The 24336-nt window shown below is 58.8% G+C and overlaps 1 protein-coding gene across 3 annotated transcripts; it reads left to right on the forward strand.

The window, feature by feature from the left end:
- Positions 1–270: 270 nt before the first annotated feature.
- FLNA (filamin A) lies at positions 271–23380 on the forward strand. Of its 3 annotated transcripts, XM_087829454.1 has the most exons (47): positions 271–709; positions 3727–3975; positions 4086–4183; positions 4305–4452; positions 4940–5058; positions 5148–5225; positions 5317–5479; positions 5586–5786; positions 6337–6474; positions 6560–6683; positions 6805–6941; positions 7051–7244; positions 7425–7538; positions 7656–7799; positions 8788–8911; positions 8997–9157; positions 9243–9333; positions 9420–9589; positions 9836–9953; positions 10052–10314; positions 10533–11130; positions 11216–11389; positions 11471–11633; positions 11709–11869; positions 11962–12132; positions 12535–12658; positions 12749–12905; positions 13575–13764; positions 13920–13943; positions 16543–16790; positions 16896–16991; positions 17172–17274; positions 17361–17501; positions 17607–17735; positions 17927–18100; positions 18194–18355; positions 18445–18648; positions 18725–18877; positions 18984–19106; positions 19208–19474; positions 19604–19741; positions 19934–20049; positions 20575–20707; positions 21453–21629; positions 21805–22023; positions 22109–22312; positions 23143–23380. In XM_087829454.1, the coding sequence occupies exons 1-47, from the start codon at positions 337–339 to the stop codon at positions 23328–23330; spliced, it is 7944 nt and encodes a 2647-aa protein (XP_087685580.1). In that variant the 5' UTR covers positions 271–336; the 3' UTR covers positions 23331–23380. The 3 variants fall into 3 exon arrangements, with proteins under 3 accessions (XP_087685580.1, XP_087685581.1, XP_087685582.1); XM_087829455.1 differs by lacking the exon at positions 13920–13943 and having other exon boundaries at positions 23143–23379; XM_087829456.1 differs by lacking the exons at positions 13920–13943; positions 16896–16991 and having other exon boundaries at positions 23143–23379.
- The last annotated feature ends 956 nt before the right edge of the window (positions 23381–24336 follow it).

The following is a 24336-nucleotide window of genomic DNA, read 5'->3' on the forward strand; positions in this document are numbered from 1 at the left end:
GTGGGGCTTGAGTACATATTTGCCCCATTTAGGGTCCAACGAAACCTCCTCGGAGCCCCGGGGGTCGGCTCACAATGGCCCGGGCTGGGGGCTTTGGGGGGCACTCCTAAGGGCGAGGCGGGGCGGGCCAGCCCCAAGCCCCACCCGAGACCACGCCCCGCGGTGGCCACGCCTCCAGCCACGCCCCCAGCCTGCATTTAAAGGGCTCGCTCTCTCCACAGCCCAACCTCCGCTGCCTGCATCGCCCCTTGCACGCCGGAGTGCCTGCGACTTTAATTAAAGGGCCGTCCCCTCGCCTAGGCTGCAGCACCGCCCCTCGGCTCCTCGCGCCTCAAAATGAGTAGCTCCCACTCCCGAGCGGGCCAGAGCGCGGCGGGCGCGGCTCCGGGTGGCGGTACCGATACGCGAGACGCCGAGATGCCGGCCACCGAGAAGGACCTGGCGGAGGACGCGCCGTGGAAGAAGATCCAGCAGAACACGTTCACGCGCTGGTGCAACGAGCACCTCAAATGCGTGAGCAAGCGCATCGCCAACCTGCAGACGGACCTGAGTGATGGGCTGCGGCTTATCGCGCTGCTCGAAGTGCTCAGCCAGAAAAAGATGCACCGCAAGCACAACCAGAGGCCCACCTTCCGCCAGATGCAGCTCGAGAACGTGTCGGTGGCGCTCGAGTTCCTGGACCGCGAGAGCATCAAGCTCGTGTCCATCGGTGAGGGCGCGTGCCGCCCCGTGGCGCCGGGAGGGCAAGGGCGGGGGCTCCGCGTGTCTTCCCATCTGCCCCGGGTAGATCCCTCCCAGCCACCCTCCCTGAGTCGTGGTACTTTCCCTGGGACCCCGGCCGCCCGGCTCCTCGAGGGCCTCGAGAACAAAGGCGCGCTGGCAGGCTGGCCGGGCTGCTGTGCGGACCGCTACGCGCCCCCGCCCGCCGCGCCCCGGCTGGCCCGCGCCCAGGCTGAGCTCACATCCTCCGCAGGCCGTGCTCCCGCCCCTTCGCTTGCTGTGGGAGAGGGCCTGGAGGGGTGGGCACTAGCCAGGCTCTGGCCCTGCGCCCAGTGCCCCATCCCTGTGCAGGGGGAGGCCCGGTTTCTCCACCCGCTACAGCAGTTTGGAGAGGGCCTTCTGGCTTTCTAGCGCCCCTGTGGTTCCTAAACAAGGGATTTGGAGCTTGTGGGTTCCATTGTTTAGGGCTCTCGGCTTTTTCTGGCCCTGGAAGATGGCCCCAGGGAACTTATGCCAGAGAAGAGCATGGCTAGCAAAACAGTACCTGAGATGAGTCTGGGTGTCAGCCAGTGAAGGGAGCTGGTTTGTAGTCTACTGAGACACTGAGTTACTGTTGATCTTGGGCCAAACTCTTGTTTCCATGTAGGACTTGGCTTTTCTGTATCTAGAATGCAGGAGTTGGTTGGAAGGTACTCCAGCTTGTGCTGGGCTCACCGCCAACCCAGTGTGCCCGTGTCACTGGGCTGGTGATGCTGGCATTGACCGGGCCTACTGCAGCATCCTTGGCTCTTAAGATGGAACCCACTCAGGGACAGGCACCAGAACTGGTGACTTGGGGGCAATGTACAACAGAGAGAGAAGGGACATGAGCTTTTTTAAGAATTGAAAGGGGTCTTTCAGTTGGCACCTGGCCGGGGCATGGTCCATGGTGAACCTGATAAAGTGAGAGACCAAGATTCAGGTGCCTCCAACCACTCTGAGGGCAGGTCTCACGGGCCTCACCTCTTTCTTTGGAATGCCTTTGGAGGCTCAGGCCCACCCCCCAGTCCCAGCCTCTGTCTAGCCAAGCTGAGTCATCTCTGAGCCTTGGGTGGGGGGGCAACCGGATGTGGGGAGGCAGGCCACACCCCAGATGTCTGGGGGGGGTCTCCTCCTCCCTTCTCTTTTGAGCTGGCTAGAGCAGGCCTAGTTCCCAGAGCTTTGCCATATAAGGCAAAAAAATGTTGGAAAGCAGCAGTGATTAGGGGAGGGAGGGGGCAGGCTCACCCGTGGCTGGGGAAAGGGGGTGGGATGGGGCGGGGCCATCCAACCAGGCAGTCTCCCAGTGAAGCCTGGCCCTTCCCTCTCTTTTGAGGGGGATGGGGAGGGCCTAGGCTTTCCTCCTTTGGACCGGGGGTCTGGCCCAGCCAGACCCACCAAGGATGATGAGCTTGGCTGGCCTTATGTGTCCTCTCCTGGGTCACAGCAGGCCTCGGGCCTCCTCAGGGCTCTTGTGCTGGACCCAGGACTCTGGTGATGGGGGCCTGGTGGGAAGCCTTGGTTGATCTTGTGCATTTGGTCTTCTCTGAACCTTCCAGTCACCCCCTAGCCTGAAACCCCCTCTCCACTTTCCCACCATTTGGGGACAGTGCAAGCCAGTGGTGCCAGACCCTGACCAATCCCAGTCTGAGGCGAGGCCACTCTGCTTTGAGTGGCTCAGCTGGTCCTCAAGATGCTGCCTACTGGGTTTAGAGGCCACCTGCCATTGATTGCCCTTTTGGTGGTGTCCATTTCCTTTTCCCCACCCCCAAGTTGACTCACTAGACAAGTATTTTCTCTTGATTGGGGGTTCGAGATAGGTTAGAGACAGCAGGGATTTCAAAGATGAGCTCTTAGGAAGCTTGACCTTTCTCTGAGCCCCACTCCCAGCCCCTCACCCCTTGAGGCTAAGACCCAGAAGGGCCTTGGGTGGGTCCCACAGCCCAGAGGGGTTCCCATGGTGACAGGGTACAGGGTGCCCGCCCTAACCACTTCCCTTGTGGTTAGCTTGGTGGCCACCCGCCCACAGCCCAGCGGCCCATTAGGTGGCAAGGAGGGCAGGCAGCAGCTGGTTGGGCTCTGCTGAAGCAGCGGGACTCAAGGACCCCACCCATAGCCTCTGTCATCCCAGTTCTCAAGCTGGGCCCTGGGTGTCCAACCCAGCCTCAGTAGCTCTGCACTCCTCCTCAGGCTGTGAGAGGGGGGACCCCTAGAATGTGTTCGGCCCAACTGGTGGTTCCATTGGGCTCCCAGCTCCTCCCCTGTGCTAGGTCTGCTGCCCGACTCCCAGCTTAGTTCTTTGGGCGGGGAACACTAAGGAAATGGGGGTGGGGTTTGCACCCTCCACCCAAAGGGTCCTTGCCCAACACCTCCACTTCCCTTGCCTCATGCCACCCACCCTGGGGCAGCAGTTGTATTTCCCAACTCCCCCACCCACCAGCCTTCCTCTTCCTCTACCCCAGCTCCCCCTGCCCTGCCAGCACCAGGTCAGGGGCCCTGGCATCCAGGCCCACTAGAGTTGGCCTGTTCCTACTGCCTGTCTCCTGGAAACCCCTGGAGATGGGCGACGGGCCCCTGCTTGGGTCGCTGCAAAGCACTTATCCTGCTCACTCCAGAGCCCTCCGCTGGCCCTGCCTGCAACCTGCGGCTATTGTCAGTCCTTCCTCTTGTCTCCCAGGGCTTCTGGCAATACCCACTCATTGCGCTGTATTGCCTCATGTCTATAGGTGTCTCATCTCCTCCCAGAAGTCTCCACCTCTAAAACCACCTACACCCCCTCAGGGGTCCTGGGCAGAAAGGGCTCACCTTGCCCCACAGGGGACCTCTCGCTCCCTGGGGTTCCCTGTACTGCCACACTCCCCACTGCCTAGGAGCCACCTGACAGCCTGTGTGTGCACCCCGCCCCCCCAATCCCATCTGTGCATGTATGTGCGCAGGGACACTTTGGCCAGCCCGCTGCTGCCCAACATCGCCACTCTGTCCTCACAGACAGCAAGGCCATCGTGGATGGGAACCTGAAGCTGATCTTGGGCCTCATCTGGACCCTGATCCTGCACTACTCCATCTCCATGCCCATGTGGGATGAGGAGGAGGATGAAGAAGCCAAGAAGCAAACGCCCAAGCAGAGGCTCCTAGGCTGGATTCAGAACAAGCTGCCACAGCTACCCATCACCAACTTTAGTCGGGACTGGCAGAGTGGCAGAGCCCTAGGCGCCCTTGTTGACAGCTGTGCCCCAGGTGAGGAGTGTAGGAGTAGGGGGCGAGGGGCTGGGGCTATGAGTAAGACAGTGGATACAGCCTGCAAGAGAGTCCAGTGGACCCCAAACTCAGCCTTCATTGTACCGCAGGCCTGTGTCCTGACTGGGACTCCTGGGACGCCAGCAAACCTGTGAACAATGCGCGGGAAGCCATGCAGCAGGCTGATGACTGGCTGGGCATCCCTCAGGTACAACTCTGCCTGGACATTCAGGGCTGACCAGGGGCTACAGTCCCAGTGGGGAGAGTTGTCATATTCCAGGAACCTAAGGCCTGGAGGCCAAATGGCTCTTGTCTTTTGACCGTGACAGGTGATCACCCCTGAGGAGATCGTGGACCCCAATGTGGACGAACACTCCGTCATGACCTACCTGTCCCAGTTCCCCAAGGCCAAGCTGAAGCCAGGGGCTCCCCTGAGACCAAAACTGAACCCAAAGAAAGCCCGAGCCTACGGGCCAGGTGAGGGAGATGGGTCTGTTCACTGACCTCCCTGTGGGACAGTGTCCCTTCTGAACTTTGAGGTCCCTGGGAGTCTCAGCACATGACAGCTAGGTTATCAAATGCCCCCTGAGACTCAGATAGAAATGGGTCAGAGCTGGTCAAAACTGGCCACTTACGACTGGCCATCAGCACAAGATGGAGCTTGTTCAGGGAGGGAAGACCCAGCCACTTTACTGTAAATGGAGCAAGGGCTCAGGCAAACCCAAGTGAGCGTTCCAGAAAACAGGCCCAGGCCTGTCTCACAGCAAAAGTACAGCTGGGGCCCAAGGCCAGGCTCCATGCACCAGAGTTCACGCTGAACTTATCCAGTTCTGAGTGTTTCACAGGTATGGCAAGGCGGGTTGCTGAACCTGCAGGAGGAGATGCTACTGAAGGGTGACAGGATGGAGGGGTAAGGCAATGGCTCTAACAGCCGGTGCATGCCTCTCTAACTCTACCTTGGCAGGCATCGAGCCCACGGGCAATATGGTGAAGAAACGGGCAGAGTTTACTGTGGAGACCAGAAGTGCCGGCCAGGGAGAGGTGCTGGTGTATGTGGAGGACCCAGCTGGACACCAGGAGGAGGTAGGGCTACCTGCAGGGCAGGGTACTTCAGTGCCTCCATGTGAAGGAGCTGCTCTTAGCAAAGGCTCATGGGCTCCTTCTTACCACAGGCAAAAGTGACTGCCAATAACGACAAGAACCGTACCTTCTCTGTCTGGTATGTCCCCGAGGTGACGGGGACTCACAAGGTGAGCCCTCAGCCTGTGGGGAGGCTGGTGGCAGGGACACTGGCTGCAGGGCCCCAACCCAACACTCACAGCCTGCCCCTCCTGGAAACAGGTCACTGTGCTCTTTGCTGGCCAACATATTGCCAAGAGCCCCTTTGAGGTGTATGTGGACAAGTCCCAAGGTGACGCCAGCAAAGTGACTGCCCAGGGCCCTGGCCTGGAGCCCAGTGGCAACATCGCCAACAAGACCACCTACTTTGAGATCTTTACAGCAGGTGAGAGGAGGCTGCTGAGGCAGGCAGGTCTGGGTTGGGGGGTGGAGTCACTGGGGCCCGGGAGCAGCCTGGAGGCTCCAGGAACTAAGCTGGTACTTCATGGCAGGAGCTGGCTCAGGTGAGGTAGAGGTCATGATCCAGGACCCTGCAGGACAGAAGGGCACTGTGGAGCCTCAGCTGGAGGCCAGGGGCGACAGCACATATCGCTGCAGCTATCAGCCTACCATGGAAGGTGTCCACACAGTGCACGTCACCTTTGCTGGCGTGCCCATCCCTCGAAGCCCCTACACTGTTACTGTTGGCCAAGGTAGGCTAATCCTAGTCACCCTAATTCCCCCCTTGCTGGGGTGTTCCATGGGAGGGTCAGTTGGAGGGTCCCACTCCAGCCCTCCCCGCCCTGGCACCCTGGGTCTCTGTGCTTGCACTGTCTGGGTGAGCTCTCTTTCCTGCCCTACTGGGGCCCTTCTTCCTGCTCCTCTTGCTCTCCCCATCTCTCTCTCTCTCTTCACGCTTTCACCTTCGGAAGAACTTGCTCCAGCTGTCTAGAAACCTGCTGCTCTCTACTCTGCTCACAGGGTCAACGGTACTTGGATCTGTCTTCCTTTGGCAGGGGAGGGTTGGGCAGGGGTGGGGGCTGGTGTGGAGCAGGAGGGAGGAGGCCCACCACATCCCGGTCTGGGTCAAAGGTCCTGGGATCAAGGCCCCTTTCATTTCTTTTTTGCATGTCCTTCACTATCTCCTGGGGGCAATTCTGAGGGCCCCCACCATCCCCATCCGGATGGCTGAGCCCTCTGGGAAGCAAGGGAGGGGTCACTCAGTGCCAGCTCCCAGTGACTTAGTGGGTCCTCTGCCCATAGCATGTAACCCGGGTGCCTGCCGTGCTGTCGGCCGCGGCCTCCAGCCCAAGGGCGTGCGGGTGAAGGAGACTGCTGACTTCAAGGTGTACACAAAGGGAGCCGGCAGCGGGGAGCTGAAGGTCATTGTGAAGGGTCCAAGTAAGTTGGGCTGCAGCTGGGGTGGGCAATGGCAGCCCCAGGGCTGCTCCTGGGCAGGCCTGAAGCCCTCCTTTATCTCTGGCAGAGGGTGAGGAGCGTGTGAAACAGAAGGACCTGGGGGATGGTGTTTATGGCTTCGAGTATTACCCCATGGTCCCCGGAACATACACTGTCACAATCACGTGGGGCGGCCAGAACATCGGGCGCAGGTGAGGCCCCAATGGAGTTCTTAGAACCAATGTGGCGTACACCCCCCCCCACTCCACTCAGGGTGGTACCCCTCCAGGGCACTGTCCCTCAGCACTCCCTTGTGTGGCCCTTTCTCTGCAGTCCCTTCGAGGTGAAGGTGGGCACCGAATGTGGCAATCAGAAGGTGCGGGCCTGGGGGCCTGGGCTGGAAGGTGGTGTCGTTGGCAAGTCAGCGGACTTTGTGGTGGAGGCCATTGGGGATGACGTAGGCACTCTCGGTAAGTTGGAGGTTACAGCATGGGCACCTGGGGGCAGAGGGTAGCCAGTGGCCCCCCTCCCCCCCCCGCCAGGTTCCAGGGCACTGATAAAGTTGGTGGCTGTTGTCAGGCTTCTCCGTGGAGGGCCCATCACAAGCCAAGATTGAATGTGATGACAAGGGCGACGGTTCCTGTGATGTGCGCTACTGGCCCCAGGAGGCTGGCGAGTACGCTGTGCACGTGTTGTGCAACAGCGAGGATATCCGCCTCAGCCCCTTCATGGCTGACATCCGCGAGGCACCGCAGGACTTCCACCCAGACAGGGTAATGGGCACATGCTGCTAGCCTGGGTCTTGGCTTTGGTCCCATCTTGCTTCTGCTTGGGGGGCTGGGCTGAGTGGTGTTCCAGGCCTTGGGCTATTATCCCCAGCAGTGTTTTCCTGCCACCCTGTATCCTTGGTGGCCTGCATTTGGTTCCCTGAGATCTGGGTGGTCTCCCATCAGGTGAAGGCACGTGGCCCTGGATTGGAGAAGACAGGCGTGGCCATCAACAAGCCAGCAGAGTTCACGGTGGATGCTAAGCACGGCGGGAAGGCCCCTCTCCGGGTTCAAGTGCAGGTGGGGTGCCCACCCATGGCGCAGAGTTGGGGGTGGGCAGGTGCCCAGATCGGGGCACTGACCAGTTGGCCAGGGCACTGGTAAAGTTGGTGGCTGATAAACAGGCCTACTTTCCAGGACAACGAGGGCTTCCCCGTGGAGGCATCGGTCAAGGACAACGGCAATGGCACTTACAGCTGCTCCTACGTGCCTAGGAAGCCCGTGAAGCACACAGCCATGGTGTCCTGGGGAGGCGTCAGCATCCCTAACAGCCCCTTCCGGGTGAGCAAGTCCTCCATAGGCCTTGAACAGTCCTTTAGCACATCTTCCTAGGGCGCCTGTTGTGTTTTTATCTAGCTCTATTAGGCAAAACATGAATCCCATACAGCTCACTCATTCAAACATGCAGCTCGGTAGTTTTGAGGCCATTCAGAGTTGTGCAGTTGTCACTACAGTTGAAGGTTAGGTCGTTTTCATCACCCCAACAGAAACTCCTCTACCCCCGGAATCCCCCTCCCCCAGCTCTAAGCAACCACTAATCTGCTTTCTGGCTATGGGCTTGCCTGTTCTAGACATTTGTTAGAGATGCAGCCATGCAATGTCTGGCCTTTGGTGTCTGGTGGTTTTCACTCAACATAATGTTTTCTTTTTTTTTTTTTTTTTTTTTTTTTTCTTTTTTTTAATATATCTTTTATTGATTTCAAAGAGAGGAAAGGAGGGGGAGAGAGAGAGATAGAAACATCAATGGTGAGAGAGTCATTGATCGGCTGCCTAGCCCGCAACCCGAGCATGTGCCCTGACTGGGAATAGAACCCCGATCTCCTGGATCCTAGGTCGATGCTCAACCGCTGAGCCACGCCCGGCCGGGCAACATAATGTTTTCATTATGGTTATTCCACATGGTAGCATAAATTGGTACTTCCTGCCTTTTCATGGCTGAGTGATATTCTACTGTATGGATTAGACCACATTTTACTTATCCAGTTATTTTTTGATGGACCTTTGGTATTTTTTACCTTTTGGCTGTTGTGAATAGTGCCACTATGAACATTTTGGTACGCGTGTGCAGACGAGTAATCTCATTTCTTTGGGTAGATAGATACCTAAGGGTGGCAGCGTCATACAGTCATTTTATGGTTAATCATTTGAGGAACCACCAGACCACTTCCCAAGGTGGTTGCACCATTTTGTGTAATGGCCAGCAGTGGATGAAGGATCCCCTGCCTCTCCAGGCTGGTCATGCCCTTGCACTTACCCCTGTACTGTGCAGGTGAACGTGGGAGCCGGCAGCCACCCAAACAAGGTCAAGGTGTATGGCCCAGGAGTGGCCAAGACAGGGCTCAAGGCTCATGAGCCCACCTACTTCACTGTGGACTGCACGGAGGCTGGCCAGGGTAAGGCTCTGCCTCGGGTAGGTGGACGGGTGGGTGGACGAGTGGGTGAGTGAGGTCCCAGCCTCCACTCCCTCCCCTGCTGCAGGCGATGTCAGCATCGGCATTAAGTGTGCCCCTGGTGTGGTGGGTCCCGCTGAGGCCGACATCGACTTTGATATCATTCGCAATGACAATGACACCTTCACGGTCAAGTACACACCCCGTGGGGCTGGCAGCTACACCATCATGGTCCTCTTTGCTGACCAGGTGGGTGTTGCTGCTTCCTGCCCCTAATACTGCTGGGCATTGAGGTGCTGCTCTCCTCTTAGTCCTCTTCTCCCACTCACTGCAGGCCACGCCTACCAGCCCCATCCGGGTCAAGGTGGAGCCCTCCCATGATGCCAGCAAGGTGAAGGCCGAGGGCCCTGGCCTCAGCCGCACAGGTGAGAATGACCACCCTCTGGAGAGGTCGGGGACCTCAAGGGTGATTGAGGAAAAGTGCCCCTACATGGTCACCATGTCTCCTCAGGTGTCGAGCTTGGCAAACCCACCCACTTCACGGTCAATGCCAAAGCCGCTGGCAAAGGCAAATTGGATGTCCAGTTCTCAGGCCTGGCCAAGGGGGATGCAGTGCGTGACGTGGACATCATCGACCACCACGATAATACCTACACGGTCAAGTACACTCCTGTACAACAGGTAGCTATCTTACCCCCCTGCAGCTGCACCCCTTCACTATACCCACCAAGCCAGTGGTCCTCCTTGAGCGGTGGGCTTTGTGGGCTGCTCCAGGCTTCCAGCCCACTCTCATTTCCCACCTGGGAGACAGTGGGCATGGAAAGCCAGGGGTGGAAGAGGACCAGCCCCCATGCCTAAGCGGGGAAGCCACAGGCCAGGGAGACCAAGGTCATAACCTATAACTCTGCCCTTCTGCACCCCTTCCAGGGCCCAGTAGGCGTCAGTGTCACTTATGGAGGGGATCCTATCCCTAAGAGCCCCTTCTCGGTGGGAGTGTCTCCAAGCTTGGACCTCAGCAAGATCAAGGTGTCCGGCCTGGGAGAGAGTAAGTAGTTGGGGCCCTTGTCCTTGTCACTGAGGATACTCCAGGGGCTGCCTGGACTAAGTGTCATAGTTCTTTTTCTTCTTTTGTCATTTCAACAGAGGTGGATGTTGGCAAAGACCAGGAGTTCACAGTCAAGTCAAAGGGTGCTGGTGGCCAAGGCAAAGTGGCATCCAAGATCGTGGGCCCCTCGGGCACATCAGTGCCCTGCAAAGTGGAGCCAGGCCTAGGGGCTGACAACAGTGTTGTGCGCTTTGTGCCCCGTGAGGAGGGGTCTTACGAGGTTGAGGTGACCTACGATGGTGTGCCTGTGCCTGGCAGTCCCTTTCCCCTGGAAGCAGTGCCCCCCACAAAGCCTAGTAAGGTAATTGAGGTATGGGGGCCACCCTGTCTTTTCCAGACATGCCCTCGTCCTTTATCATTTTTGTCCTTATGACCGATGGCCTTCCCAGGCCTGCTTATGCCCCTGTCTTGTGGGAGAGGGAAGCCAAGACAAGAGGAAGTAAATGGAAATGGGGGTCTGGGGTCAAGGGTCAGGGAGGTGGTGTGGTTTCAGCTTCTGACCTGTCCTTCTTTCCTCAGGTGAAGGCATTTGGGCCGGGGCTGCAGGGGGGCAGTGCAGGCTCCCCTGCCCGCTTCACCATCGACACCAAGGGTGCCGGCACAGGTGGCTTGGGCCTGACAGTGGAGGGCCCCTGTGAGGCCCAGCTCGAGTGCCTGGACAATGGGGATGGCACATGCTCTGTGTCCTATGTGCCCACTGAGCCTGGGGACTACAACATTAACATCCTCTTCGCTGACACCCACATCCCTGGCTCACCATTCAAGGCCCACGTGGTTCCCTGTTTTGACCCATCCAAGGTCAAGTGCTCAGGCCCTGGGCTGGAGCGGGCCACCGCTGGTGAAGCAGGCCAATTCCATGTGGACTGCTCGAGCGCCGGCAGTGCAGAGCTGACCATCGAAATCCGCTCTGAGGCGGGGCTGCCAGCCGAGGTGCATATACAGGACCACGGTGACGGCACGCATACCATCACCTACATCCCCCTTTGCCCCGGGGCCTACACCGTCACCATCAAATATGGTGGCCAGCCTGTGCCCAACTTCCCCAGCAAGCTGCAGGTGGAGCCCGCAGTAGACACCTCAGGTGTCCAGTGCTATGGGCCTGGGATCGAGGGCCAAGGTGAGAGGCCCCACTGTGAGACAAGGGGGCTGGGGGCAACCAGACCTCCTGGAGCCCCATGCCTCTCCTCATTGCCCCCCTGCAGGTGTCTTCCGAGAGGCCACCACTGAGTTCAGCGTGGATGCCCGGGCCCTGACGAAAACTGGAGGGCCACATGTCAAGGCTCGTGTAGCCAATCCCTCAGGCAACCTGACTGAGACCTATGTGCAGGACTGTGGTGATGGCACGTACAAAGTGGAGTATACACCATATGAGGAGGGTATGTGCTGGGTCTCCTGAGAAATATGGGACATGGGCAGGGTAGCCTGGGCTCCTTCTTACCTGGCCTGCCATCATCCAGGACTCCACTCTGTGGACGTGACCTACGATGGCAGCCCTGTGCCCAGCAGCCCCTTCCAGGTGCCCGTGACTGAGGGCTGCGACCCCTCCCGGGTGCGCGTCCATGGGCCGGGCATTCAAAGTGGCACCACCAACAAGCCCAACAAGTTCACTGTGGAGACAAGGTGAGGAAGCGCCTAAGAGGCGGGGTGCAATGGGCCTTGAAACCCCAGGACTAACTGGCTATCTGTTTGGACCAGGGGGGCTGGCACAGGGGGCCTAGGCCTGGCTGTAGAGGGCCCCTCTGAGGCCAAGATGTCCTGCATGGATAACAAAGATGGCAGCTGCTCAGTCGAGTACATCCCCTATGAAGCTGGCACCTACAGCCTTAATGTCACCTATGGCGGCCACCAAGTGCCAGGTGAGGAGGCAGGTCAGCTAGGGCCAGGCTGGAAACACCCACTTGCCTCCACTCTGTCTCACACAGAATCCATCCCTCTGTCCCCCACCCAGGCAGTCCTTTCAAGGTCCCTGTGCATGATGTGACAGACGCGTCCAAGGTCAAGTGCTCTGGGCCTGGCCTGAGCCCAGGCATGGTCCGCGCCAACCTCCCTCAGTCCTTCCAGGTGGACACAAGCAAGGCTGGTGTGGCCCCACTACAGGTCAAAGTACAAGGACCCAAAGGTGAGTGTCCACATGTTTAAGTGCAGGGGGTTGGGAGGGAATGGTTCTCTTTGAGAGGCAAGGGAAGGAGAGCAGAGGCCCAGCTCACAGAGGTTGGAGCAGGTGTGCAGGCAGTTAATAGAGGAGCCTCAGGTGACAGGACCAGAAGGAGATAGAATAGACAGGACTTGGACACTGAGCAGATGTGGCAGGAGGGAGAGAGGGCCAGGATCAAAGATGACACCTAGATTAGTTTCTGGTGTCACAAGGGCTCAGGCCCATTCCTGGGATGGGCAAATGAGGGCAAAGTGAGGTGTAGGCCTGGAGCAGGGGACTGGGTGCACAGCTGAGGCCCTGCCATTCAGTGTGGTGGGACTGAGGGCTCAGGAGACTGGCTGAGTCTGTCTTTGGGACTGGGGACAGGCTTGGTGGAGCCAGTGGATGTGGTGGACAACGCTGATGGCACCCAGACAGTCAACTATGTGCCCAGCCGTGAGGGTCCCTACAGCATCTCTGTGCAATACGGGGAAGAGGAGGTGCCCCGCAGGTAAGAGGCAGCTCACTGCCAGAGTAGGGGTGGCAGGCTGGGCATCGAGAGCCTTCTTAATCACTCACAATACCCTGTCCCCACAAACAGCCCGTTCAAGGTCAAGGTGCTGCCTACGCATGATGCCAGCAAGGTGAAGGCCAGTGGCCCTGGACTCAACACCAGTGGCGTGCCTGCCAGCCTGCCTGTGGAGTTCACTATTGATGCAAAGGACGCAGGGGAAGGCCTGCTGGCTGTCCAGATTACGGTGAGCTGGCTGCCTGGGCAGCCTGGCCCTGCTGGACTGCCACTCCAGGCACAGGGGAAGGGAAGGCAAGGCAAGGCAAGGCAAGGGAGGAGCCCAGGCTGAGGCTGTGTGCGATACAGGGCATGCAGCTGGGGCAATTCAGCTCTCCCTTGAGAGTGATGCTAGCCAGGGCAGGTCTCCTACCTCTAGGATGCTGGTGACAGGCACAGGCTTCCCCACCCACACACTAGCTCACTCCTGACTTTGAGCACATTACCAAAGCCCTTAGTTCCTCAGCTTGCCTGCTTGTAACATTCTCATGGGCCAGGTATAAGTACTAGGACCTTGAGATCTTCCAGGGAAGTCCTAGTGCTAGGGCGGAGGATGGAAGCCAAGAGGTACTCATGGGGATAAAGCAGAATGGGTGCCAAGCTCCCTGGCCTTGCCTGACGTCCTGTGGGGGAAGGGAGCATTGGGCATTTTGGGACTTCTCTTCTGGACCTTGCCAATGGGGAAGTAAAGACAATGCTGGATGCAGGCAGCTATTTTGGGCCATGGCGGGTGAGTGACTTGGAGGCTGTCCCTGCAGCAACAGCACTTGATACTTGCTCCTTTGAGAGAACCTGAGGTAATTCTGGGCCTGGGTAGGCTTAAACCAACCACTTCCCTCCCCTGTGTTCTGCCACACAGGACCCTGAGGGCAAGCCCAAGAAGACGCATATCCAAGACAACCACGACGGCACGTACACGGTGGCTTATGTGCCAGATGTGACGGGCCGCTACACCATCCTTATCAAGTATGGCGGTGATGAGATCCCCTTCTCCCCGTACCGTGTTCGTGCCGTGCCCACCGGGGACGCCAGCAAGTGCACGGTCACAGGTGAGCCATCCCGCCATCGGCCACGGCGCTCAGCACGGGGCTTGGGTGTGCCTGTGTGCAAGGGCTCGCTGCTTGGGGCAGCGTGTGGGAGTGGGGGCCGCCCCCTTGAGTGACTCACCTGACCTTTCTCCTTGCTCTCTGCCCTCTCACCTCAGTGTCAATCGGAGGTCACGGGCTAGGTAAGCTGCTTGCCGGGGCCACTCCCAATGCCCCTCCTGCCCAGAGGGCAGCTTCCTTTCCTGTTCTGTGCTGATTCCCAGGACAGTTCCAGCTGCAGCTCTTGGCAGGGACAGAGGGGGGGGCTGGAGGGTTAGGGCCCAGGGAGGCCTCTGGAGCTGAGCATGAGCGCTCCGGCCCTTCCCCTCTCTGGGCCTCTGTTTCCCCATCTGAGAAGTTGGGTTGCAGCTGAGAGCTTTGGGGTGAGGTGCATCCTGAGAGGCACCCCGCTGGGGCTCTGGGGTCTGGGGATCTTGGCACCCCAGGAAAGTCCTGGAGGTGGGCAGCACGCCCTTCCTTCTTGCTTCCTCCTTTCGTGTCAAGGGCTCCTGCGTGGGCTAAGGGGACAAGGGGTCTCCCCTGACAAGCGAGAGTCCCCAGCCCTGGCCAGATCCACAGACCCTCATCCCTACCTCCCAGGGCCCTCTTCGACCCAGGCCGGGGGAGGTGGAGCCTGCATGAGCGGGTGGGGCTAGCTGGTAGTGCAGTAGCACCAGCATCAACTGCTTGAGCGGCCAGCATGGCGGGGCCCAGCCCAGCCTCAGAGCCCCAAAGTGCACTCTGGCCTATCCGCCCTCCCTGCCTTCTTCCCTACCCCTATTCCCCCAGCCGTGAAGTTATTCAGAGGGTCTCCAACTGGGCATGGGAGGTCTCCTACTCTGGTGTGGCAGGGGAGAGCCAGCCCCAGCCAGGGACACCAATAAGAGGCGACCAACAACTACTTGGGAGGCTCTGAAGGCTGCAGGCCTGGAGCTTGAGTGAGGCAGCCAGCATGACAGTTGAGTGGCTAGGGTTTTGCAGCAGGGGCTCATCTGCTCTATAGAGCAGGCCCTGGGATCTGACATGATAGGCATGTGTGCCTAGGGCAGGGGGACAAGGCCTTGGAGACCAGAGGTGGGGTCAAGCCTTGGTTGAGGGAGTAGCCTGTTTACCTGGCCACTGTGTGCAGAACAGAGGCAAAGAGCCCAATTGGGGAGCTGGTCTTTTTTTTTTTTTTTTTTTTTTAATCCTCACCCGAGGATATTTTTTCCATTGCTTTTCAGAGAGAGTGGAGGGGAGGGAGAGAAACATCGATGTGAGAGAGACACATCGATTGGTTGCCTCCCGCACTCACCCCAACTGGGGCCAGGGATCAAGCCTGCAGCCGAGGTACATGCCCTTGGCCGGAATCAAACCCGGGATCCTTCAGTCCGTTGGGCTGACACTCTAACCCCTGAGCCAAACCAGCTAGGGCTGAAGTCACTTTTAGACTAGCCAGAAAGGCAGCTTGGGCCAGGCTTGTGGCAATGGGACTTGAGGGGGGCACCAAGTTGGGAGGTGTACTTTGAGGATGGAGCAGCCAAGACCTGCTGATGGGCTGGGTGGGAAAAGTGGGGATTCAAGGGTAACCGTGAGGTTGGGGCCCAAATCACTAGCTAGGTGGTGGGTTCAGGTTCCCAGCTAGGGAGAGCAGGTGTTGGATGGGTGTGAGGTGAGGCCTCCCAGGGCAGAATGGGCAGCAGGTGGCCAGGTCTAGACTGCAGGAGAGCTGCAGAAGGCCAGCATGAAGCCTAGGGTAGCAAGAGCCCTTGGCCATTGGAAAACTCAGTGGCAGGCTGGCTGGGGAACCTCTTGAATGTAGCCCTGGATCAGGTTCCATGCTTCTGGTGGCTTCCCTGGCAGGGGCCAGCCTACCTATTACTTTGAGGTCTCACAGCCCACAACCCCCTGAGCCTCCACGGCTGAGCCCAAGTCATAACGTCACTGTCCCTTCCCTTTCCTCAGACACTCTGGGGCCCTGGAGGCTGCTCAGCTGCTCTGCCCTTGCAACCTAGAGGTGGTGGCTGTGGCTTGGACTTCCTGTCCCCCTTCCCTCTGGGTGCTGCCACTGCCTGTGCGCTGTGCTGCTAGGGTGCTAACCCCGCTGCCTCCCTGCTTCCCCGCTCCCAGCTCCCTGCCTGCTCCAGGCTGTGCCCAGCCGCCCCTCACCACAAGCCTTCGGTTGAGCAAGCATTCTCAGTTGTCAGGAAACTCCAGTTTCCCCTTCAGGCCTGGGGGCAGGGGGAGGTTGGAAGGCGAGTATCACATTCCCCCACACTGCAGCAGGACTCCGCCTCACTGCATCCGCACACAGCACTGGGGGCCAGGGCCAGGCCACAAGGGCAAAGGCAGCTGTGGGCCCAACCATAGCACTGGCATCGATCGGTCAGCATGGTCCACCACACCAGCTGAGGCTGAGTTGGCAGGGGAGGTGGCAGCAAATGCTTGTGCCCCGATGGCAGCAGCGGCCTCATGGGCCTCCAGGCCCGCCCTTCCTCCCCAACACCTGGGTGCCACCCATCAGGCCTTTCCCACGTGGGGCTACCCCCAAGACAGGACTTCCTGGCTAGAGGTGACTCAAGGGAACCTTTCCTGCCTTCTGAGAAACTACTCACCGTCCCAGCTTGGGGGTCAAGGGCGGGAGGCCTGGCTGTGCTTGGTGGTGGCAGTAAAAGGCCTGGGTGGGCAGCAGGCAGATAGGAGCAACCTGAGCACCAAGCTCATGCACTGGCCCCCCTTTGGGGACCCGCCCTGCCCCACTAGGTGCTGGCATCGGCCCCACCATCCAGATTGGGGAGGAAACAGTGATCACTGTGGACACCAAGGCTGCGGGCAAAGGCAAGGTCACCTGCACTGTGTGCACACCTGATGGCTCCGAGGTGGACGTGGACGTAGTAGAGAATGAGGATGGCACCTTTGACATCTTCTACACAGCCCCCCAGCCGGGCAAATATGTCATCTGTGTGCGCTTTGGCGGCGAGCATGTGCCCAACAGCCCCTTCCAAGTGACGGTCAGAAGGGGCCAGGGGTGAAGGGGTCTGGGTGGGACCTGTCCTGTCCCCCCTGGGGTTTCATTGTGATTTCAGAGTCTCCAGCTCTTGTATATTGCTCTGCAGGCTCTAGCTGGGGACCAGCCCACGGCACAGCCTCCATTGCGGCCTCAGCAGCTGGCCCCACCATACACCTACTCTCAGGGTGGCCAGCAGACCTGGGTATGGCCTGGCCCGCCTCCTCCTGGCTCACCTAGCTCTAGGGGACATTTGGGGGCTGGCAAGCTGGGTGTCCCATTGAGACCCCATTCTGGCACATGTGGGGAGGGACCCCAAATCTTCCTGCTTGGGATTCCCTTAGCGCTTATAGCCCCTCACTCCAGCCCTCTGTCTCCACTGCAGGCCCCAGAGAGATCCATGATAGGTGTCAATGGACTGGATGTGACCAGCCTGAGGCCCTTTGACCTTGTCATCCCCTTCACCATCAAGAAGGGCGAGATCACTGGTGAGTGGGAGCGGGAAGGAGCTTGGGAGCTGCAGATGCCAGGGTGTGCCAATGGGCTGCCCTGACCCCTACACATTGCCCTGCAGGGGAGGTGCGGATGCCCTCCGGCAAAGTGGCACAGCCAGCGATCACCGACAACAAGGATGGCACTGTGACTGTGCGCTACGCACCCAGCGAAGCTGGCCTGCATGAGATGGACATCCGCTATGACAACATGCACATCCCAGGTGTGCCCTTACAGTATGCCACCACCTCCTAGAGGCCTGGGACTAGGGGAGGACTTGGGGACGACACAAGGTCCCCATTCCACATGGCCCCTCTTCCTGCCTCAGGAAGCCCCCTGCAATTCTATGTGGATTACGTCAACTGTGGCCACGTCACTGCCTACGGGCCTGGCCTCACCCACGGAGTAGTGAATAAGCCTGCTGTCTTCACAGTCAACACCAAGGATGCAGGAGAGGGTGAGTGGCAGCTGTAGTTTTGACCTTCTGTGTGCTGTGGTATGCCCTCATCCTATGGAGAGCTGGACACAGGAGACACTCCTGAATGGGGCTCCCTGCCCTGCCCCCCTGGTCTCTGCTTGCCTGTTGGGGCTCTTCCTCATCTGTGTAGTATCCCTGCAGTTCCCACCCTCACCCACGATTCTCTCCAGGGGGCTTATCCCTAGCCATCGAGGGCCCATCTAAAGCAGAAATCAGCTGCACCGACAATCAGGATGGGACATGTAGCGTCTCCTACCTGCCTGTGCTGCCTGGTGACTACAGCATCCTAGTCAAATACAATGAGCAGCACATCCCAGGCAGCCCCTTCACTGCCAGGGTCACAGGTGGGTGCCACTGGGAATAGTGACAGATGGCAGGTGGCAGTGTGGGTGCAGTCTCTCTCTGCTTCTGGACACTCAGTGACTATCCCCTGCCAGGTGATGACTCTATGCGCATGTCCCACCTGAAGGTGGGCTCTGCTGCTGACATCCCCATCAATATCTCGGAGACGGACCTCAGCCTGCTGACGGCCACTGTGGTGCCGCCCTCAGGCCGGGAAGAGCCCTGTCTGCTGAAGCGACTGCGCAATGGCCATGTGGGTAAGAGGCTGAGGGGCAGCGCCTTCTGAAAGGAGAGGGGTTGGGGGGGGCACACCTTTCCCTGGCTGACAGCCCTGCTCTGTGCCCAGGAATCTCCTTCGTACCCAAGGAGACAGGAGAGCACCTAGTGCATGTGAAGAAGAGTGGCCAGCACGTGGCCAGCAGCCCCATCCCAGTGATGATCAGCCAGTCAGAGATTGGGGATGCCAGCCGTGTGCGGGTCTCAGGCCAGGGCCTCCATGAAGGCCACACCTTTGAGCCCGCAGAGTTTATCATTGACACCCATGATGCTGGTAAGCAATGGTGGCCTGCCAGCCAGGGTGAGACCACTGTGCTTGGCTCCCTGGCTCAGGGGTATCCCTTCTGCAGGCTACGGTGGGCTCAGCCTGTCCATCGAGGGCCCCAGCAAGGTGGACATCAACACAGAGGACCTGGAGGATGGCACATGCAGGGTCACCTACTGCCCCACAGAGCCTGGAAACTACATCATCAACATTAAGTTCGCTGACCAGCACGTGCCTGGTGAGTATAGCGCACATGCACCTCTCCCATGGCTAGGTGACCTTTATCATACCCCAGAGTCAGAATGTAACCTGTGTGGGGCGTGGGCTGTGCTTTCCTCCTGCAGGCAGCCCCTTCTCTGTGAAGGTGACAGGCGAAGGCCGGGTGAAAGAGAGCATCACACGCAGGCGACGGGCCCCTTCAGTGGCCAACGTTGGCAGTCATTGTGACCTCAGCCTAAAGATCCCTGGTAGCTATAGAGCCAGGGAGGAGTCCTGGGGGGTTCTGGTAGCCCAAACCAGAAGGGTGGGGCCTGGAGCTCCTGCTCACCAGGCTGTCCCCCACTTACAGAAATTAGCATCCAGGACATGACAGCCCAGGTGACCAGCCCATCGGGCAAGACCCATGAAGCTGAGATTGTGGAAGGGGAAAACCATACGTACTGTATCCGCTTTGTGCCTGCCGAGATGGGCATGCACACGGTCAGCGTCAAGTACAAGGGCCAACATGTGCCTGGGAGCCCCTTCCAGTTCACCGTGGGGCCCTTAGGAGAAGGGGGAGCCCACAAAGTCCGCGCCGGGGGTCCTGGCCTGGAGAGGGCTGAAGCTGGAGTGCCAGGTAGGCCTGCTTCCTGCCAGGTTCTTGCTCTCCTGGGCAGGGTTGGGGGTAGAGGAAGATCAGCCATGCTTGGAGGAGGCTGAGGCCAGGGGTTACAGCCCTCCATGAAAACACACTGCTTTCCCACAGCTGAATTCAGTATTTGGACCAGGGAAGCTGGCGCTGGGGGTCTGGCCATTGCTGTTGAGGGCCCCAGCAAGGCTGAGATCTCCTTCGAGGACCGTAAGGATGGCTCCTGTGGCGTGGCCTATGTGGTCCAGGAACCAGGTACTACGGGACTCGCTGGGGTCAGGGGAGGCGATGCCATGGTGTGGGTGTTAGTCTGGGTCTATGCAGACAGCCTGGCTTGGCTCCCACCCTCCACCTTGACCCAGGGCCACGAGGCCATTTGTGGGAGGCTAGAACACTGACAAATGGGGCCCTCCCAGCATGCCAAGACCTGCCTCTCTCCCTGCCCAGGTGACTACGAGGTCTCAGTGAAGTTCAATGAGGAGCACATCCCTGACAGTCCCTTCGTGGTGCCTGTGGCCTCTCCCTCTGGCGATGCCCGCCGCCTTACTGTTTCTAGTCTTCAGGTGAGGCACTGAGAGAAACCGCCTGCCTGGGGCTACTGGGCCCGGCCAGACCAGAGCTGCTGCACAGAACAGGCCTCGGCCCTGTGTCAAGTGACCCACCCAGCCCTGCTCAGGGCGCCGGGCCTCTGCTCTGGCCGGGTGCAGCCCACGCTTCAGGTTGGCAGGAAGCACCCCTGCCCACTGCGTGGAGTTTTTCTCGTGTCTCAGGTCTAAAGGCTTTGAACAGAAGCCTGTGCCCCTTGAGCACCAGGGCTGAGGTTTAAAGAGGGATAGCCTGCAAGGGCTGAGTGCTGCCACTGGGTGGGGCCTCCCTCCCTTCATACTGCCCAGGTGTGATTGCAGAGCGCGTGGGTCTGGGGGTGGGGCGTGTGCCTGTAGCTTGCTGCCCCTCGAGATTCAATGGCTCTCCCTCTTTAAACCAAGTTGGACGCCAGATGGGTAAGTGCAACCCTGTGGGCCTCCTGCTTCTGGGGCCCTGCCCTCCTTCGCCCCAGCCACCCTATCTAACCACGTCTGTGCTTCTAGGAGTCAGGGCTAAAGGTCAACCAGCCAGCCTCTTTTGCAGTCAGCCTGAATGGGGCAAAGGGGGCGATCGATGCCAAGGTGCACAGCCCCTCAGGAGCCCTGGAGGAGTGCTATGTCACAGAGATCGACCAAGGTGAGGCTCTGTCCCTACCCGGCCACCCGGCCATCTGCCCTGGCCCCACTAGGAGAAGTGGGCCTGCCCAGCTGGCTGGAATCAGGCTGAGAGTACCAAAGGAAGGTACAGATTCTGTAAGCAGCCGAGACAAGGCCCACACACCTGGGCTCCCTCAGCCAGGCAACCCTGGCACTACTCGTGACCCACACCCTTGTGAATCTGGCTCAGCAGCCACAACTGCTATAAAGAAGACAGCCTTCTGCAGACAGCCTTCAGGATGCAGTCTCCTGAAGGAGAGCCCTCAGGTGCAGCCAAGGGGCTGCCTGGCCCTTTAGCCAGGGCATGGCACTTACTGACAGGCCTGGGGCAACCCAAGGATGGGAGAGTGTGAGAGTGTGAGCATTGCTGCTAGGCTCAGTTTCACTAGTTTCACACCCTAATCCTGCCCCTTGCCAGCTATGGGACCCCGAGCAAATTCCTGCCTGCCTCTGAGCCCCAGTTAACATGCGAGGAGTATGGCATTCATGGTGACCTTTCTAAAGAGGCAGTGAGACTGCTTGGGCATCTAAAGCTTCACCCCTCAGGTTTTAGGAGGTCTGTGCTGTGGGGTGTGGGTGCCCAGCATGGTCCATGGGAGAAACCGAGTGAGCTACGTGGACCTGCTGGATTCATGCTGGCGGCCAAGGGAAGCTCTTCACAGATGCCACTTGCTCAGTTTTGAAGAAGGGACCCCAGGTCCACAGCATGCCCCTCTGCTCCTCAGATAAGTACGCCGTGCGTTTTATCCCACGGGAGAATGGCGTCTACCTGATTGATGTCAAATTCAATGGCACCCACATCCCTGGAAGCCCCTTCAAGATCCGAGTTGGGGAACCTGGGCATGGAGGGGACCCAGGCCTAGTGTCTGCCTACGGAGCTGGCCTGGAAGGTGGCGTCACAGGTAGGTCAGTGGGTGCAGCTTCCGGTATGTGGACACAGCTACTAGGGCTCCTCTAAGATGTCAGTGACAACAGGAGGCACACAGAAATGACAAAGCTATGCTATTGGGTGGGGAGTGGGGGACTAGGGTAGGGAAATGGGCCAGACCAGCTCTGCCTGACTTCCTGTGCCCCCAGGGAGCCCAGCCGAGTTTATCGTGAACACAAGTAACGCGGGAGCTGGTGCCCTGTCAGTAACCATTGACGGGCCCTCCAAGGTGAAGATGGATTGCCAGGAGTGCCCCGAGGGCTACCGCGTCACCTACACCCCCATGGTACCTGGCAGCTACCTCATCTCCATCAAATATGGTGGCCCCTATCACATTGGGGGCAGCCCCTTCAAGGCCAAAGTTACAGGTAAGCCTTTGCACCAGACTGGTGGTGCCCAACTCAGTGCCTGGCACTCCGGCTACCTCTTAGCTCCACCTGCTGTGCCCTGCAGGTCCCCGTCTTGTCAGCAACCACAGCCTCCATGAGACATCATCAGTATTTGTGGACTCACTGACCAAGGCTACCAGTGTCCCCCAGCATGGCACTCCAGGCCCAGGTCCCACTGATGCCAGCAAGGTGCTGGCCAAGGGCCTGGGGCTGAGCAAGGCCTACGTGGGCCAGAAGAGCAGCTTCACAGTGGACTGCAGCAAAGCAGGTGGGTGCCTGGAACACAGGAAGGGGGTGTTGAGGGCTTGGGAATGCCTTTGAGGGTGTAACTGTCAGTTCTAAAGCCACTTCCCATTTGGGCCTGCCTCCCTGCCCCTCCCCCCCTACCCTTTGGGAAAGTACCTTGAAGGAGCTGGAGTTTCTTATTCTGACCTGGGGGTGGGGGGGGCAGGGGTGCTGGCAGCTCTTTAGAAAGGGCTGTCATGCCGTGGCTGGTGTTCTCAGTGGTTAGAGCATTGGCCCTCACACTGAAGGTTCGATTCCCAGTTAAGAGCACATACCTGGGTTATAGATTCCATCCCTGGCACCAGTCAGGGCGCATCCAGGAGACAGCCAATCCATGTGTGTCTCTCTTATCCATGTGTCTCTTTTTCTCTCCCCCTCCTCTCTCCCCTCCACTCTCTAAAAATCAATTGAAAAAAATATCCTCAGGTGAGAATTAACAAAAGAAAAACTTTTTTTAAATGAAAAAAAGAGAGGGCTGTCACCCTGCCCTGGCCAGGTAGCTCAGTTGGTTAGAGCATTGTCCCGATATACCATGGTTGCGGGTTCGATCCCTGGTCAGGGCACATACAAGGAGCAACCAATGAGTGCATATATACATGGAACAACACATCGATGTTTCTCCTCTCCCTTTCCCTTTCTCACTCTAAAATCAATCAAAACTTTTTTCAAAGAAAGAAAGGGTTGTCACCCTGGAACAGGTGAGGGAGGTAGGGGAGGATACAAGGACAGGAGGATGGAGGTCAGAGTAGTTACAGCTGAAAATAGGGGACTTGGAGCTTGGGACTGAGGCCCTTTCCCCTCTTCCCCTGCCAGGCAACAACATGCTGCTAGTGGGGGTACATGGCCCCCGGACACCCTGTGAGGAGATCCTGGTGAAGCACGTGGGCAGCCGGCTCTACAGTGTCTCCTACCTGCTCAAGGACAAGGGGGAGTACACGCTGGTTGTCAAGTGGGGCGATGAGCACATCCCGGGCAGCCCCTACCGTGTCCTGGTGCCTTGAGCTCTGTGCCTGTGCCATGGCAACTTCCAGGACCAGAAGTTCCCCTGCGCCCCCCCAACCCCCCCCCCCAAGCAGCCCCCCTCCGCTCCTCAACCCTGGAGTCCTGGCCAGTCCTGGCCGCCCTGTCACTGCAGCTACCCCTGCCCTGCACTCACCTGCCTCCACTTGGGCAAAGGAGAGAGATGAGCAGAGGGAGCCATTGGTGGCTCCGCCTGTCTTCTTTGGTTCTGGGAGGGGTGATGGGAGGGGGCCTGTGCACGACCACCTGCTAGTTCTCTTCCCTAGCCAAGAAGAATAAAGCTCAGCTTTCATTCTCCTGAGAGTGACTCTAGCTTTCTTGCAACGGCGCCAACAGGGTAGATCAAAGCATGGGCCCAGGCCACAGGCTGCTGGATCTCCAGAGCTGGCCCCCTCCCGCTGCCCTAGCACCTAGGGGCTCCCACTAAGCCCCACCCCGTGACCCCAGGAGGCCTCATCTGCACTAGCCTCCTGTGCCTCCCTGGGTTCAGATCAATGCTAGGTGAGGGGTGTGTAGCACCCCACGAACAGGGCCTGGTAAACTCGTCCCAGCCTAAACCAGGAATAGATAATGTCCTAGGGAAAGGCCAGGCCATGGCCAGGCTGCAGGATGCAAAGTTCTGGGTGGGAGGACCAGATAGTCAGGCTTGATATCACAGTAGACCCTGGCCATCTCCTAGACATCTTAAATGTGCCACCACCCCTGGGATAAGGGACCATCTCAAGGCTCCTCAGCAGGCAGTTGGAAGTATTTGAGAAACTGCCTGTTAGCTGCAGTTTGCCCCACTCCCACCCAACCCTAGGTGTCCTTGTCTGCCCTGCCCTCCCTCCCTGAGCATGCTTTGCCATGGTTCCCTCTTGCCATACGTGCACTGGGGCAATATCAGCCCCTCACTTAACTGTCCCCTTCTCTGCATCCCTATCCATCGCCTCCCACATCTTTCCCAAGTAACTCCCACTCTAAAAACTAACCCACATCTCCCAATGC

This window comes from Miniopterus natalensis, chromosome X (genome assembly GCF_054644295.1).
Source record: "Miniopterus natalensis isolate mMinNat1 chromosome X, mMinNat1.hap1, whole genome shotgun sequence".
NCBI lineage: Eukaryota > Metazoa > Chordata > Mammalia > Chiroptera > Miniopteridae > Miniopterus > Miniopterus natalensis.

What these genes read in the sequence shown, in the direction of transcription:
- FLNA (XM_087829454.1), top strand. Translation starts at nt 337, where the DNA reads ATGAGTAGCTCCCACTCCCGAGCGGGCCAGAGCGCGGCGGGCGCGGCT. An exon ending in AGGGTGGCCAGCAGACCTGG is followed by an intron (nt 16,992 to 17,171) that starts GTATGGCCTGGC and finishes TCTCCACTGCAG; the next exon opens with GCCCCAGAGAGATCCATGAT. An exon ending in CTTCAAGGCCAAAGTTACAG is followed by an intron (nt 22,024 to 22,108) that starts GTAAGCCTTTGC and finishes TGTGCCCTGCAG; the next exon opens with GTCCCCGTCTTGTCAGCAAC.